At 38.8% G+C, this 17782-nt stretch overlaps 1 protein-coding gene across 5 annotated transcripts in view; it reads left to right on the top strand.

Annotated features, from left to right (window-relative positions):
- The window catches only part of EBF1 (early B-cell factor 1), a 391177-nt gene that overhangs the window by 279474 nt on the left and 93921 nt on the right, over positions 1-17782 (top strand). For 4 of the 5 annotated variants that reach the window (XM_012644792.1, XM_012644794.1, XM_012644793.1 and 1 more), the window contains one exon: positions 10636-10766. In XM_012644792.1, coding sequence (XP_012500246.1) covers positions 10636-10766 — 131 coding nt within the window. Of the gene's footprint in view, positions 1-10632; positions 10767-17782 lie in introns of all 5 variants that reach the window. The other variant, XM_012644791.1, reaches the window with a different exon arrangement.

Genomic DNA, 17782 nt, shown 5'->3' with positions numbered 1-17782 from the left:
GGCTCCTATGTTGGGCAAAGCCGATTAAGTAATGAGATTGAACATCCAGTCAGGTGTCCTCGTTTAGTTTAGAATGTGGAGGATGGACACTAAGGCTGTGGGTGTGAGCTCGCTCATCGCTTGTGGTCATCCACTTCCAAACAGGGAACTGCCCCTTATTACCTGACTAGAATGCTTGTCAATGTAAGGAGCCAAAGACGTGTATTTTATGAGATGTTTAAATGCACATGCATACCAATAAACCTAAGACATCTTAAGCTCGAATAGGGAGCCAGGATGTGTGGCTCACGCCTGTAATCCCTGCACTTTAGGAGGCTGGGATGGGAGGATCGCTTGAAGCCAAGAGTTTGAGACCAGCCTGGGCAACACAGCAAGACCCCATCTCTAAAAATATAAAAATAAAAAAATTAGCTGGGCATGGTAGTGTGCCTGTAGTCCCAGCTACTTGGGAGGCTGCTGAGGTGGGAAGATCGCTTGAAGCTAGGAGTTTGAGACTACCCTAAGCAACACAGCAAGATCCTGTCTTTCCAAAAATTAAAAAAAAAAAAAATTAGCTGGGCATGTTGATGTGCCTATAGTCCCAGCTATTTAGGAGGCTGAGGCAGGAGGATCATTTGAGCCTAGAAGTTCGAAGCTGCAGTGAGCTATGATCAAACCACTGCCCTTTAGCCTGAGCAACAGAGTGAAACCCTATCTCTAAAAAAATAAAAAAGCTCAAATGGAAGTTTCATCATTGCCTCTGACTGTCCAATTAAGGGTACTACTTAAATATAATAATTATGCCTATGTGTGGAAAAGCCTAAATTACTTGATGAGCTGCCTGACCCTGCCATTCATGACAGCATAAAGCTGAGGCCAGTGTGAGCGAGGAAACTCTGCAAGGCCCACGGAACTCCGCTAGACTGCTAAAGGGAAGCTCTATTCTTAGGGCCCCACATGCTGCTGTCTCTTGAGGTTTCCATCACAAATGCTCCAAGCACATCTAGTGATGGTGGTGCTATAAACCTGCCTCAAAGCAGGATTCTAAAAGATTCCTCTCTCATGCAACATGTGCGTTCATTGACAGGTTGTTTGCCTGGGAAGCTTGTCACTGGCCGTCTCCACTGAGTCCAGTAGTCAGAGCCCTCCCTTGGTCTTTGTCATAGAGCTGGAAACCCAGAACCACCTACCAAGCTCTGGCCTATTGGTGACTCACTGGCCTTTGTCTCGAAGCCTGCCCTAAGCCAACTTTTCCAGCTAATAAGTAACTTCGCTGCTTCCAGGGATATATCCATGAGAAGACAAAACAAATGTCAGCTTTTTTCATTCAAGATGAAGTAAGCTCCAAATTACAGCACCCCCCCCCAAAAAAAAGCCCCAGCAAAAAAAGCTTTCTGAAAAACACAGAAAACTTAATGAAATTGGTAGAAACAGTTGTTACATCTAATTTTGTCAAATGATGACTAACATCAAACCTCTTTTAATGGAAAAAAAGAACAAAACATACATGAAAATCTTCCGCTTGGATCACTCACCCAGAGTTATATATCATCTAATCTTATAGTTAAATTCTGCTGAGAGGATACCACATCTTCCTTTTTTTTTTAATGTTTGTGGACAAACATCGATGTAAACCCCTACTGTAGCAGTGAATTGAATGAGTCCTAGAATTCAATGGGAAGAGAAAGACAAAACCCTCTAACAAAAAGTAGATTCTACGTGCTTTTAAATTTCTTCTTAGCAAAATCCTTAGCAAAAATGTTTTCTAGAAAAAGACCAATATAATATCAACTGAGACTAACTAATGAAATGTTAAATTATCTGCATATATCTATGTTTTTAAATGCTGAATTTAGTCCTGCTCCCAGACATATGGAGGCTAAAAATTCATATTCAGATAAGGAAAGGCAAACCTTGGAGAACAGATGGAGCAGAGTTCAGCATAAAGGTTTAATCCTATCAGGCCGATTCCTGTATGGCCATCTGGATAATCCGGCACACACATTCAAGGCCTGTTAAAAATACGACTCCAGCCAAGATTAACGTCACAGATTTTCCACTAGACTTGCTCATATTTGACTTTATGATTTTCCAGGCCCAGGGAGATTGCTTGTGAATAAAGACTTGAGTATTCCTTGAAGAAGCCGTTACATGTTTTTTTTTTTTTTTAACCTGAAAATTGTTTCCCCTTTTTACAATATTGGGTGTCCATTTTTTGGAAGGTTATTTTCATTTCCTTTTCTTCCCTGGCTTTCATTTCTCAAACTTTTCTTATAACAGGATAATAAGAAGAATTCTGCTAAAAATAGTCTTGTGCATGAAAGTTCTCCTTGTCAGGAAGAAAAGAGTTATTTACTTATTGTATAATCAAAGGCAAGTGAATTTACTATTGTTGCAACAAATATCACAATTGGATCCATGAATAATTCATTTTGAAAATTCTCCTACCCTCCACGACAATTTCCCCCCATTGCTTTGCAATGGAGCGGCTGACAATCATAGAACAAGAAGGAAAAAAAGAAAAGAAAAGAAAAGAAAGAACTGATGGCAATATTTGCCTGTAGCTGCTCTAGGATTAATATTTTGTACATTTTAATTTTGGATTTGGCAGATCAAACATGAGGTGGAAAACAGTGTATTCACACCTTGAGTTATAAAATTCTGAGCTTCTGCAGTGTATTTAACAAACAATTTTTGCATATTATGAAACAGTGCTACGTTGCATGTTGTTAAATCAAAAAGCCTTCAACAAGTCTTTCAAGTGCAATTTAGAAGTTACAGGTACATCAAAATGTCAAGATTTTTTCACTGCTAAATTGTTAAATAATCCTGTGTAATGAACCTGCATAGAGTTCTGGATCTCTGATAGACAAACTCAGAAATCCAAAAGCGCTTGCCCTGGAATGTTTCACATTACAATTGTTACACTGTATTTTTGTCCTTCCCTTCCTCAGGTGCTATGTCCATTGTTTGTTGAGGAATTTTGCTAATTCAGAATAAAATAAGAAATCTGTAAAATAAACAGAAAGTAGATATAATTTGAACTTAGTCTGTAATTAGCAAATAGCATAGTTTGCAAGTTAGATACTATTTCACTATGTTTAGGTACATCTAGATATCCACCACCAGGTAAACTCTGCCTTAATGTAGTAGACGGACATTGGAGATACATTTCCAACCAGTGACTACAAATTTTTCCTTTTCTCTTTTTCTGTGAGAGCCATTAATGCTGTCAAAGCAAAGGGCTTTCTTGCCAAATGAAGTCACTTTGGAATAAAGGATGAAAAACACTTGAAATTCTCAATCTCCTCATTTAATATTTAATAGGTTTAATTGCATCTGGTATTGCAAAATCTCTATATCATGGATTACATTTCTCCTTAAAGAGACAAACACACCATACATGCACACAGACACATACACACACACACACACACACAGACTCTTCTGTATATGTAATACATGATTCTTTGCCAAGTAATATCTAGATATTCTGGTGGATAGGACAATAAATGCAGACCAATAACAAAACAAAACAAAACAAAATAAAAAAACTAATAAACAATAAAATGCTTAACTGCATAATGCATTTACTGAAGAAAATAAAGGAAGGCAGAAACAAATCCCTAGTAACACAAGTTAAAGCAATAGCAGAAATGTCATAAAGACTGCTACACCTTGCATGAGGAAACTGTCAAATTTATTTGTTTGTTTGTTTATTAGCTGAGTTTGTTTGGAGTCTGTGTTGATATTAGCATGCTGAAAGTGAAGTTTGCATACTTGGGTGCTAGAGTTCAGGTCAGGCATTATAGCTACTACTGGTTTCTAAAGCATCTGGTTGGAGAATAGGTGAACAAAGAATAGATTTGCCTCCCGTGCATGCTGAAAATATAGAGGACCAGTCTTCCAACTAGGGACAAACTCTCTGTCCTCCTTTCTGTCTAGTAGCTGCTAGTTTCAAGGATCAAAGAAAGCAGGTTGTGGTGCTAATGAGCTGTGAGCAGTCAGGAAAATCATTCACTCAAAAAAAAAAAAAAACAAAAAACCAGCAAAAACAATTGTTCAAATTGATCAGGAAGAACAGATATCTGGGCACTGAGTTCAAGGGGGAGGGGGGTATTATCTTTGAAACAGGATTGCGCCCAAGCACAATATCACCAAAATCAAGTAGATAAAAGGGAGAAAAGCCTGAGATTTTACGAGGTCACAAATATCCCGTAGAAATGAACTGAGCTCATGGGTTTCACGTTTTCTGCCAAGTCTCAAAAATTTGGGACAATAACATTAAAGTCAATTCCTCATTTCTGAAAAGTTTCCCATTAATATTCATTCCAGGCAAATGAGATCCTTAAAAAAACATTCTACTTTGGAAGGACTGGTGCCAGTTCCACCTACTCAGTACATTTTGCTGGATATGTTAGCAAGTAGCTGAATTAGAAGTTCTTAGGAAAGTTTTACAATAAACTATGTAATCTGGAATGATTAGAGTATAGGATATTTTAGTAAATAAATAAATTCTGGTTAATGGGAAACTTACGATAATAATAATTATAGCACCAACTCAAATACTATGTGCCTGGCACATAGTAAAACAATGAAACACAAGTAGGCATTTTCTGTACATTTTCCTGGGACTCTATGAGGTGGGTACCCATGTGGAAACTACAGCTTAAAAAGGGTAAAAGATTGTTTCAAGGTTGCGCTAAGTGGTAGATGTGGAATTTGAACAGCTGGAGTTCTTGCCCATTTTCAACTATAGTCATACTCTGAATGTTAAAATCAACTTAACATAATTTCATCTTTCCATCTTTACTGAGAAGCCGGTAAAGGCTGGTGCCAACATCTTTACCTCCATTGTAAACATCATTTATCTGCTTTGTAGAAATGCTCATTAATAGAGAGGTTTTCTTAATAGAATTCTGGAAAAGGAGAATTTGCATATTTTCATATATCATACACAATGGAAATGGATAAGAACCTTATATCCATTTCAAAATGGAATTTCATCTTCAGATTTACATTGAGATTAGCAAATTTCTCAATTTGTACATTTTACCAACTGACAGTGTTGTTTCTCCAGTGGATTTAAATACAGGAATGGAGAAAAAAAAAAAAAACCCAAACAATGCATCTCTAATTAGGCTTCCATAATAGGGCATCAACTGTCACAAAAGCCTCATTTGGGGGAAAAGATGTGATAAATGCTGAACCCAGGTCGTCTATGTGGCTACCCCAAACAAGTGAGGTATTGATCAAGCACAGAGAGAGATTTCAGAGGCAAAAATAAGAGCAGCCCCAGGGCCCTGCTGATAGCTGCACACACCACTAATTCACCTCAATGGGCAGGCACCTCTGAGCTCAATTAACCCTTATTCCCAAGGCCACCCATAAACCCCGAGGTAAACATGGCTCTCCTGGCCCTTGCCTTCTATCAATGAAATAGATCATTGCTATTGGAGGCTGAGATGTGATTCCAGCTTATAAATTCACCTTGCTAATAAAGAGACTGATGCTCTCAGTGTGAGTGTGCAGGGAAATTTTAGACCACTGAGGGCATCCGTGATTTCTTCTGCTGCCTTCCGTGGCTATTGAAAGGACACAGACATGCTCTGAAGGAAGAGCAGGTGATGGCAAATGTCCCCTGGTGAAATTGTCTGCACACAGAACATTAGTTGTTAAATATGTACTGGAGCTGAACGATTTCTTTCTTTCCTTTTTTTTTTTCTTATTCTTTCCTCTCTTTTCCTTCTCACCACGACCATTGTTCAGAAGCAAATTGGAAATCTGGTAATTAGGCCCTGACTCACGGTGTAGTATTAGAGTCCCGAGCCAAAGTTCAACACCCTGAAATGAAATTTAAACCAATTAATCTGTTAGATTTTTATCGCTTGTCCGTGTTTTCTCAGCAATTCCCCCAGCACGTGGCCTTTGATCAACTCTCATACAAACGCTAAAATGTGTGCCTGCTGCTAGCAAGATGGGAATGACATTAACATGGTACTCATAAAACAATCAGAGCAGTGAAGCCCTCAAACAGGCAGGGCATAGTAATATTTAATAAAAGCACACACATAATCTTTAGAATTAGCATTTTGTGCCTTGCAGTACCTTTGGGAGAAGAGCTTTTATTTGTGGAGTGATCATTATTATAACAAAGAAGAGCTACCTAATAATTTCCACTTTAACTCTGCGATGTGCCAGAAGCATTTCAGAGCCATTATGCTAAACTGTGGTGGGGTAATCATGTTATTGTCATAGTTTGAAGGAAGGAAAATCTCCTCTACTTTGGTGGCTGGTGAGGGGTGGGGGAAGGGATTTAAAAAAGAGGCAAAAGAAAAAAAATACAACACCCTAAACTTTTATTTTTAATGAGACTTAGAACCAGGAATTGGCTTACTGGCCTTGCGGATAGTTAAACTATAAAAGTGTAAAAACTCATTGATGAGGAAGAAAGAATCTTTTACTAATTAAATCAAGAATTTGCTGGTAAAAATGGTTTTGTATTCAAATACCATCACCACCCCCCCAATAATACTTTCTTTGAGATAGAATTGTATTGATTATTACATCTCTGGGTTGTATTGAACCCTTTTGTAAATCTTTTCACTCTCAAATTCCACTGAATCCATCCACTGTAGCTATTAAAAATGATCTTTCCTGCCTTTCCCTCTGTTTCTCTCTGGGTATCTTGAATGAAAGGAAAACAAGTCCTGGGCTGTTTCGGATGTTCTCTGCGTTTTCTCAGAGAAAACCAATCCAAAAAGAAGAGAGAAGGAGAGACTCAGGGCCCGTTAGTCAGCATAGCTGTTTGTTTGTTTTGTTTTGTTTCAGTGCTGATTTGCTCTAAAAAGTACAACTGTTATCTCTCACAGAATTAAATGTTCTGTTGTTATTTCATTTTTTATTATTATAACAGTACCTTGGTAAATACTCACTGAAATAAGTCAAACTATACAGATATCTATAGAGTAAAAGTTAATAGTCTCCCTTTTCCTTCAACACACTCTAGTCACATTCCCTTCTAAGAACCCACTGGGGACAGTTGATGCCTATCCTTCCTTCCCAACCTTTGTCCATCATACCTGTTCACATATAACCGCACCCCCTCCCACATACTATGCACATACTAATACATCATAGATACCGTTTTTTAAATAAACAGGATCACACTTTTCATTAGTTTGCAAATTGCTTTTTTTACTTACTAACGTATTTTGACATCTTTCTACATTGGTTTATAGAAAATTTTTTCATCCATTCTAACGATACTCCTAGTATTCCATAGTATGGAAGTACCATAATTTATTTGCCCACTCCCCTATTGGGCACATGTAGACACTTGAGTTTTTTTGCTGTCAATACTGGAGTGAACATTCAGGTACTGTAGCTTGGGTACCAGCATTGCAAGTATTTCCAGGTCTGCTTTTAGTCTGGTAGGGTCCTTGTGACTGGTATAAAAGTATGAAATGGCAGCCTGTGAGTTAAAGCCAGGCCATAAACATTTTCTTTGGCCTACACATTTTTTAAAAATATTGAATTAGTTGCCAATATTTAAAGATTAGAGAGTTTCACATGAAAATCTGGATTCCTGGCTTCCTTTGAAAGAGAACCCAGGACACACTGGGCCTTGCATTTGTGTGGGGTCACCAGAGCTGGAGCTGAGCAGGGCTGCCACCTCCGATGGGGCACATGCAATTCGCCAGCATCCTCACCACTTCCCAGTGCTGCCCAGTGCTGGGTGCCAGTGGCCATCCATCTCATGTTTGCTCTGAGACGGGAGCTGCTGTGCTCATCTGTGTTTCTTGCCTTGGCCTTCAGGGATCTGTGAATTCTTAACAATGGCTCTTAGGTCCGATTCCCTTTAGCCAGTCACAGTGTTTTCTAACTTGCATTATTGGCATATTAGAGTTGTTCATTTTTGGGGACTATTCCATGCAGTGCTGGATATTCAGCATTCTTGACCTCCAGTTACTAAATACCAGCAGCATCCCCTCCCCACCCTCTCGGTGAGACAGCCCATGAATATTTTTGATGGGGTGATCCCACAGAGCTTCCTCTCAAGACTAAGATGTCATAACAGATGTATAGGAGCACCATGAGAACCCTTTGGGATTTAAACTTAGGAAGGTCTGCATGACTTAACCTGTTCTAAGAATGGCACATAGTCTCAAAGCAGGGATAGTGGATGGTGCTGAGCGTACAGGTAGGATGGACTTAGGAGCATGTCACTCTCCCTGGGGTACTTCCCTTGAGGCTTTTTTTCTCTAAAAAACTAAGAAAGTGATGTCAAATATCGATTTCTCACCAAGTTATCTCTGGAAGCTTCGATGCTCTTGTTTTCCTCCGACTAGTTGACATATAGCTTTGCTTCTGGAGAGTTGCTCACAGTATATGGAAACATTACCACTTTCCTTAGGAAATGTTTGAAAGCACATACACACACACACACACACACACACACACACACACACATACGTACTTATATGGATTCTGTATGCTACAAATAACGAATGGAAAAAAGAAGGAAGGAGTCGAGTCCAAAATCAGTGGCTTGACCATGCTATTATAAGGCCTTTCCTGTGGGATGGTTTCTCAAAGACACAGGAACACATCCTTCCGCCTCCTTTTGTGCAATGGTGAGAAAGCCTGGAGGAGACCATATTTATCTAATGGTAAATTCTTTTAAAATATTAAAATATTTTAATTGTGTGATTAAAAAAATAAAAATGAACAGAAATCCCAAAGCTAATACTGATAATAAACATCAAGACCACTTTGAGGTGTGTGTGTAATCATGGAGTCAGGGATTAATGGCACTGCTGGATTCCACACTTTGCCATCATATGGGGCTCTCAAGACCAGTTTAGTTAAACTCATATCCCATTCTCCACAGAAGTCAGGGATATGGCAACACCTTTTCTACTTCATTCTAGCAACTAAGTAGATTGAGTTATAAATTAAGAATTAAGATTTTGGGATATTAACAAAATGTTTCCAAACCGCTTATATTTTAAGAATTTTATGTAGCTGTTAAATATAGTTTCTTTCCTTTATAAATTGCTTGAAATCATGCATCATATTCCACCATTGGTTTGGGAGTACTTAATCATGCATTTAAACATTTTCACCTTTAAAGAAAGCTTTTGTTTAAGAAAAAGTCCTGTGTCTGTGGAACATTGATCACAACCTCTATGTATATTTTAAAAATTAGACAAGAATTTTCAAGTCAAGTCATCAATCATTTGCATTTTCTTGATTAATTATTTTGTTTTTGGGAGAAAGTAGAGGAGAAAAAAATCATCTGAACTACCCAGTTTTAGCTGTAAATGCGTCGCTATGAGTTCAGCCAGCATGAAATGTTTAGTTTGGATATTTCCAAATTTCTCTGGGCAAATTTTTAAGATTAATTTGAATCGAAACCCATTCTACTTGTTTGTGTGGTGGCACGTGAGCACTGGTCCCACTGGGCTGGACTTAATATTTTCTTTTCTTCTTGCAAAAGTTAAAGCATGACATTTTGCCAAATTTGACAAAGTCCAACAATTTTTTGCCAGTTTTTTTCCCCCCCGTTAAAATTAACTGGTGCTCTCATTGGCTTCAATGCTTGGAAAGTCAGTCTTAGATACTTAAGAAACTTTTATTAAAGAAGACGGTCTCATTTTGTGTCCTTGCACAATATCTCCCTTGCTTTAGAATTTTACTTTGTTGCTGTTCATAAAAGTAATCATGAGAACAGCAGCATGACGTTGTGAAGTTAAAAATCCTCCGTGGCATGAAGGTGCCCTCTGAAAGATTTCACAAACAATCCAACAATTACATGTATGTCCAGAAATTCTGTTGAAAGTATGCCATGCTCATTAAGCAAACCACCTCCAGTCTATTTGGAATCACAGTATTTGCAAATTATTTCCCATCTCTAAGGGCCATTTCTAATGGAAAGAGAAGAGAGATGAAATTTTCAGAAAGTCATTCCTAGGGTTTTATGCCTGGGAAAGACAACAAAGCAAAGGTTGTGGGGACTCTGTGGTTCAGCCCTCAGTCAGCTATTTGGTTACGTAATTCACCCCAAGTGACCTGGATTTTTTCGCATCTATAAAATGGGATCCATGACATTTATTTGAAAAAAGTCTTAATGATTTTTAATGAGAAATGTTGCTATGTTAGTGTTACAGACAGAAGTCATGGATCTAGAATCATTTCCTGCTCTGGCCTCCCCTCGAAAGCTTCCCATTGGACAGAAATGTTTACCTAAAATTGTATATATTTTCTTTTCAGGAGGCATATTTAATTGTGAATTCTATAAGGCTTTTGATATGTTCCAAAAAGTCACTCATTTTTACAAAAAAAAAAAAATCCTTAACATTTCGTAAGTTAAATTTTACTTCTGTGTTTTATTTCATAAGGTTTCAGGTTTGATAGAGATTTGGGTAAAAGATATGTATCCTAACAGAAGCAATGAAAAGAATGCTTTTAAAAACTGAAGTTGCACCCTTAGGTTTCAGGTCCTAATGTGGCTAGGAAATGCGGAGATCTTGAGGGACTTTCTGTGAGTGAAAAGATAAAAGATTTTTTTTTCTTTTTTTTTTCAAGTCTCCATCATTAAAGTTTGGTTCTAACAGCAGACTCCTTCTCTTTTTCATGTGTGTTGAAAAGCAGCTACTCCCTGTATCAAAGCCATCAGCCCGAGTGAAGGATGGACGACGGGAGGCGCAACTGTGATCATCATAGGAGACAATTTCTTTGATGGGTTACAGGTCATATTCGGTACCATGCTGGTCTGGAGTGAGGTAGGTGTTGTCTGAACATTAATATCTAATAGCTTGATCTAGTTGAAGATACTGTCTATACTTGAATTTCTAATAGAATGTATAGAATTTAGTGGTGCCGCTCTGGGTGGGCCAGCGCCAGTCTGCAGAACTTTGGGAAACTAGGGAAGGTGGATTGGGGTTACCAGGAGGCAACGCTTTCTACTGGGGTGACTTCCATCCTCTGGGCTGTTAGCACCAGGAGAGAGCTTCTGTTTTGTAACTCGTCCTCATGGGCTTGCCGTGCTAGTAGAGGTCCTATTGTATATTGGGAATTGAAAAAGAGAGACAAAGTCAAAAAATATATAGGAAAAGCCCATTCTGACTTTGGCAAGGTTGTAATCTGTGGATATTCTGTAGGCAGAGTCTACTGTAGCCCAATCTTCAAGGAACACCTTTCAAATGATAGAAATAATCGAGGTGTAGGTGATTCTTGACTTATTCAGTGGATCTTCATCAGAGAATAGGTGATTTGCTAGGGAAGCTTAGAAGAACCCAGGGCTTTGTCCAACCCTAGAGATTTATAGCTTTCAGATATCTCAGTGTGTGACTGTGACCATATGGAAATGACTATGCTCTCTTTGTGCAGTGCTTTCCAAGCACTGTGGTCATTTTTTTAACCTGCCATTTAACTTGTCTGGCCACTACCAGCATTAGTGCAAGACTACAAAACATGTACATCGCCATTACATAGATGCTGTGGCAAACTCTCCATTGCTTTCTCAATTCTGAGACTTGATTTCTTAGCGAGCATGCCCAGATCTCCTTCTCTTTTACCTCACCAAAGTATAGAATAAAAACAATGTCAGGGTTACAACTACCAAAGGGCTCATCCATCGCGCTTGCTTTATAAGTACATAGTCACTTTATTGAGACTTACTGTATGCTAGAACGCATGCTGAGCTCTTGACATAGATCATCTCACTCTTCCCTCTATACTACGAGGTGTTCTTAGCATGTATTTTTTCTTGATAAGGATACCAAGGCTTAGAGATAAATAGATGCATAACCAGAGAGCTGCTCCCCAAAGCCCACAGAGTGTAAGTGATATGTATGTGACCACACAAAGATGTCCATTTCTAGTTGTCCTCCCATGATGCCACGGCTTAGCCCATTTAAATATTATAAATTTGTGCAAGGGGTCAACAGATGAGCAAAGAGTTAAGACTGTGCTAGTTGGGTGTGTTTGTATTTCCATAGCAGAGCCTGTCCTTCTGTGTGCACTGCTCACTGCCAATAACCCACTGAGGAAAGCCCCTTGCCAGTTTGTGCTGCCACTGCCTTGGTATTTCCCACGCAGCCAGCAAGAGACATGCACTTGGCCAGAAAATCACAGCTCTCATAAAGCTGAGTCAGAGATGGTCTTCTCGGTCCACCCAACTAATTGTTATCCAAATTGGAACATTTTAGGCATGAAAGGTAGACTAAGCTCCCCTGCTGACTGCACCCCATTTTTTGTTGGATCCATTGGGCTGTAAATTATAAGTGTCAAACCCATGGCATGTTTCGTTGCCAACCTGGTGTCTTCATCCTGCTTGAGACAGCAGTCCTCACAAGGACAGGCCCTCCCGGATCTTGTGGGCTGTGTCTTCATCCCTTTCCATCCCTCTTTCTGTTGCTTCTCATGAAAGTTGGGACAGGGGAAGAACAAATATAATAGGACTCCTTACTTCATGTCATTGCAGTCAAAGTGAGGCCTGAGAAGTGGGGCTCAGAATTGGCGGTGAGTCTTACTGACCCTCTGAAAAGAAGGTGGGTTAGTCTGACGCTTCCTTTAAAACCTTTTGCCTTCTTAGCCCAAGTAGACCTCACTGGATGCAGAATAAGGACACAGCAGGAAATCATTAATTTCACCTCTGTCTTGGCCCTAGTCAAGGTTCCCCTGTTTCCTCTTGGTTCCCGATTTTCTTGACCTTTTTTGGGAACAGCTAAGGGAGGTTAATCTCTAACTTACATTTATCCAAATTGCTTTAAAGAATCTGTTTCTACATGACAAAGTTGATGGAAGTCATGGAAAGGAAAATCTAGCAATATCTTTGTCCTGTTCACTCCTCTTTCCCTCCACTGCCACTGTGTTGCATATGCCAAGAGCCCCTCCTCACCGTACCCCAGAAGTCAGGGTGGGTCCAGCCAGGAGGTGAGAGTGGAGGATGCATGCTCCTCCCTTGCTCACACCCCTCCTGCCAAACTGCTCTCCGTTGTAGCTGTGTCGTAAATCAACTGTGACCCTGTCCTGGTGGAAACCTACTACATAGTTTCCCAAAATATTTGAGCAGATATTCTTCTGAAATAAGCAAATCCAACTGCATTAGCTGTTGAGTATCTGAATGGAGGACTGTAAATTGGGCTGTTATCATCATGATTGTCCCAGTGTTCAGAATAATGAGGCTTGCAGAAGTGAATCTTTTTTTTTTTTTGTATTATTCTAAACTATTTCTATATTTAGGTTTCCATACAGGCTATTTGGCACACATGATTTTCTCTGACTCTCGTGCAGGGAGAGAATTTGGTACTGCCCCAAATAAAATCCATTGTATAATGGTGAGAAATTAAGAAATAGCTCATACTTACTAAGGGTTTATCATGTGTAAGCACTTTATGGATATTACTTTAATCCCATGATAACCCTGTGTTAGATACTCTTGTCATTCTGATTTTACATATGAGTAAACTGGGAATCAGAGAGGTTAAAAAACTTGCCCAAGGTCACATAGCCAGGTAGTGCTAAAGATTGGGTTTGAACTATATTGTATGTTTTTACAAAGGAAGTAAAAGTCCTAATTAATAAGAGAACAAATACAGTCTTGAGAGAGGGAAGAATGACACAATGAAAAAAGGGAGATGTCTCATAATCCAGGTAGTACAGTGGCAGAAAGTAGTAATAACAGTAGCAGTAGTACCGATGGTTGCTTTTAATCAAATAAAATTATGTAAGTGCCTTTCATTTTTGTAGGAGCAAAAAAAATATCTAAAGTTTGAGGCCATTTCTCAAGGCTTGCATTGCATAGAATCAGAACTTGATTTTGTGAATATTTAAGAGAAGACAGCAATGAAAAAGCTATAGAAGAATGTAGAGTGTGACTAATATTAGCTAGCATTCATTGAGCACTTAGTTCCTGCCAGGCAATATGCTAAGTGTTTGGTATGGCCCTCGTGCGAGCCTCACAACTGTATGTGATGTTATTTTTATTTTACTGATGAGGAAAATAGAGGCTAGGAAAAATTAAATAAGTGGTTCAGTTATCAAATACTGGAGGTGGGATTTGAACCCAGACAGTCCAACCCCAGGGCTTTCCTTCTTTATCTTCCATGATTTAGCCTGTGCCACGATTTTTATCCCAGGGTTTTTCCTATCAGACCAGGGTGTTATGCTGACCATTGCCAGGATGCCTTGTGCTGAAGGCATCTTAACAGCTCCTATCACCTAACAAGGTTAGACAGAATTGACATGTATACAGTCAAAGACGTAAGAGGGCTCCCCTCCATTTTCCAGTTGTGTATGTTTGTGCTTGGTACCACTGACTCCTAGGAAAAGTATATCCTTATGAAGGATACAAGCCTCGTCCTAGGGCAGGACAGTTAAAATGTCTGGGCCTCACCTCTGAAGTTGGACCTTTATCCATCCAAAGTCTTTGCCCCCAGATCACATGATCTTGAGGTTTATGCCATCTCTAAGATCCAGCACTTCTAATTTTAAGTAAACATTTATCACTTCTCCTTTTCCTTAACTCTATAGCCCAGTGCACCCAGGTCGCAGGCTGGTGGGCCAGGACAAGCAGACAGTGCTTTATATTAACAGCCGATGCTATTATTTGGAGCTTTTTTTAGCGAAAGAATTTTTAAAAGAGCCAGAGAAAATAGGACTGGCTGAATTTATCCTCATCTGTGCTCTTCCCCTACCAACCCAATCTTTTGCAAATTAGTAGTTCAGTTAAGTTCACTGACTACCCCCTGAGGGTTGGGAAAAAGAAAGGTGGCACTTCATTGCTCTGAAGTCAGGGCTGCCTTCCGCGAGCTCCCAAATTCTCACGACTTTCTTGTGAATTTGGTTTGCCATCTTTATCACTCTTCCTTTATTGTATCTTTCCCTTTTTCCTCTCCTTCTTTTTAGAAAATAAATTATTTTACTGATATTCTTGGTTCCTTACCCTGCCTTACTCCAAAAGTCTTTTTAAAAAAATCTTTGCAGGGTTTCATATTTTATATATAAATTTAGGAGAACCAACAAGGTTGATGTGTGATAATGTTTAATGTAGGTGGAGTTTTTTTCTTGACCAGAGATACACTTGGTTGTTTTGCTTTTCCACCAACATATGATTTGGAGCAGGGAGGGGCTCCTGCTACTGGTTTGTAGAACTAATCGCTATTTTAATATCTCCTCTGAATTCCTCCAATTTCTAAACAGTGAGTACTGAGTACTGGTTGGCTTGCCTGCTGGGTGTCTAGCACTGGGATAGGTACTGTGGGTAATTAAAGTTGGGCTTTGTGGGATCTGGTGTTTTATTTGGAAAGACAGCTTGCTCCCATGAAGCAAATTAGAGAGTTACATAATATATTTATATAATCTAGTATTAAATTGGTTTAAAATTCGAGGCAAGGTTCTAGAAGGCAGAGAAAGTGGTATAGTCAGAAGTAGACTATCCAAAAAAAAACCAATCAAGTTCCTATTATATATGGATGTATCTCTGTGCTAGGCACCTTATGCTCTCATAACCCTTTTTTTAAATCACAGGAATATCTGAGAAAATTAATACAGCTTCAGGTATTTAAACTGTCTATAGGGGAAAAAAGTACAACAGTGGGATTGGTAGGGAGCAGAGAACAATATTCCAAGCAAGGGTTTAGATCGCATGGGGTAGCAGAGGCCAAGGAGCCAGTTGAGAGATCATGATATTAGTTGTCCTTCCATTGTCCAATCAGAGAATCTAAATTTAGTTAATGTTAGTAGTCACCAGGCCTCAGTTTCCCCATCTGAAAATGAGGGGCTTAGACTAAATACTCTTTGAAATCAGTGCTATAATTCTAGTAATTCCTTTTAGCTAGAGTTTATTCCCCTGAGAATCTCCCCAAAGTAAGAAGGGAGCAGTGGTGGTGAGTGGGAAGCAGCTTTTTTTCTTCCACTATTGTTTGTTTCTTTTATAGCACACTTGCAGTACATAAATGTCATGTTTATTTGCAAAAGGATTCTTTGAATTTCATCAAAACAACTTAATTAGCCACAAAATTGGATCTCCCTATTGATACATCTTCAATCAATATTTTTACTCTCTATGCATCAGATTCTGGTATCTGATACAAACCTGAGATTTAAACCACAATGTTGTCCTAATTCATCTTCCAGATAGTTCTATGAGTTACTAGTTCCTTGAGATCTTAATAGGTACCCCTTGGGAGGTGAGAGGGAGAATTTTGCTGGAAAGTTTAGGAAATGTTGGGTCAACAAATTCAACTGGTCCTTGCTCTAGGATTTTGCAGAACTTTTGAGATACTAACTTGTACTGTGAATACTTAAGATTCAGTATTCAGCATATCCCAAACTTTGTGAACACAGAACTCTCTTTTTCAAGGATCACCTTACAGGAAGATATATTGGTGATAGCTGAAGTGCATTTTGATTTCATGTTAATGAAGCCAAGTCATGAAATTCAGTCACTAAGTGATTGGGCTGGGATAGATGTGAGAAAATCGTCTGAAATATTTGCAGGGTATCATTCAGATTAGACCAGGAATGTTTAGAGTCATTATTCTTTAATGCTGCAAGGCTTTGAACAAAATTTCCCTCATATTTTGCATCTGGTTTTAGTCAGTACACACTTGGCATTAGATGCCATGTGATTTTCTGGGACAGCTATATTTAAAGATTTCTGGTAACCACTTAGCTCAGATTGGAGAAGCCAAAGTTTCCTCACGATATGAACCAATTAGCCTCACACAGGGGCTACACGTTGTCTTCTTCATCCAGATGAATGTTACATTCCCAGAGGTAGGGAACGAAGTCGAAAGAAACCACTGGGGAGACCTGTGGGTGAATTTAGTTGGCTAAATAGCAGTTTGGGGGGCTGAGAAGCAATTTCGCCACTTGAATTGCAAAACTGGAAAACAAAGTCTTAAATGCAGTTCTTGATTTCTTTCTTTCTTGCTATCTGTCTCTACTTTCCATTCTTTGTACACATAGCTCAGAGAAATGATTATAAACAAAAAGAGGATTTGTTTCTCTGTGATATTAAAGAGTGAACAGCTAAAACGCATGTCTGTATCCCACTGGAAGTTTCCCAGGCCTTTTTGCCCGGCCTTTACTTTTACTGAACCACAGGTAAAGTCACAGAATTTTGGGGGCTTTGAGAAACGTTTTTCAGTCATCGAGTGCAGCTTTCTTATTTTGTGATGAAAAAGAGGCTGCAGAGTGGTACAGCAACTTGTCCTGGGAGCATATTAACTGCTTAATGACGGGAATCATAGCCCAGTTCTCCGGACACCCAGCCTCATCTGCATTTAGCTTTTGGTTGTACCAGGTTTTCTCATGAGATTTCTGTAGGCTTTTAACATACTTTCGTAAATTTACCAAATCTTCCCAAATTTTATACCTAATTGCACCAGCATGCTAACGATTTATCTATACTACGTTGTATATGAGATACAATTCCACTAAAATCAAAAAGAAAATTAAGATGGAGAAAGACATTATGCCAAATATCACCTTTTGCAAAATTTCATAATAGAAATTTGATTCAATGTGAATAGTTGTTCCCATTTATTTTACATATATTGAGGCTTACATGTATAAATTGAATCTGAAGTTGATTAAATATATGGATCTAAAATAATCCCTAGTGACCTAATTTTTCCTAAATATATATTTCAAAGTCTATGTTTAACCTATACTTATTGGCCACCTATCATATGGAAGATATTTGATGCAAAATTATGAACTTTATTTGTTAAAGAATAAAAAAAGCAATCTGCATTAGTTGCATTACCCTTTGAATATGACTTTGAAG

The sequence above is a fragment of the Propithecus coquereli genome, unplaced genomic scaffold, assembly GCF_000956105.1.
Source record: "Propithecus coquereli isolate 6110/MARCELLA unplaced genomic scaffold, Pcoq_1.0 Scaffold220, whole genome shotgun sequence".
In the NCBI taxonomy this organism is placed as follows: Eukaryota; Metazoa; Chordata; class Mammalia; order Primates; family Indriidae; genus Propithecus; species Propithecus coquereli.
Note: the sequence above shows the minus strand (reverse complement) of the source record. Positions and strands in the feature narration are given on the sequence as shown.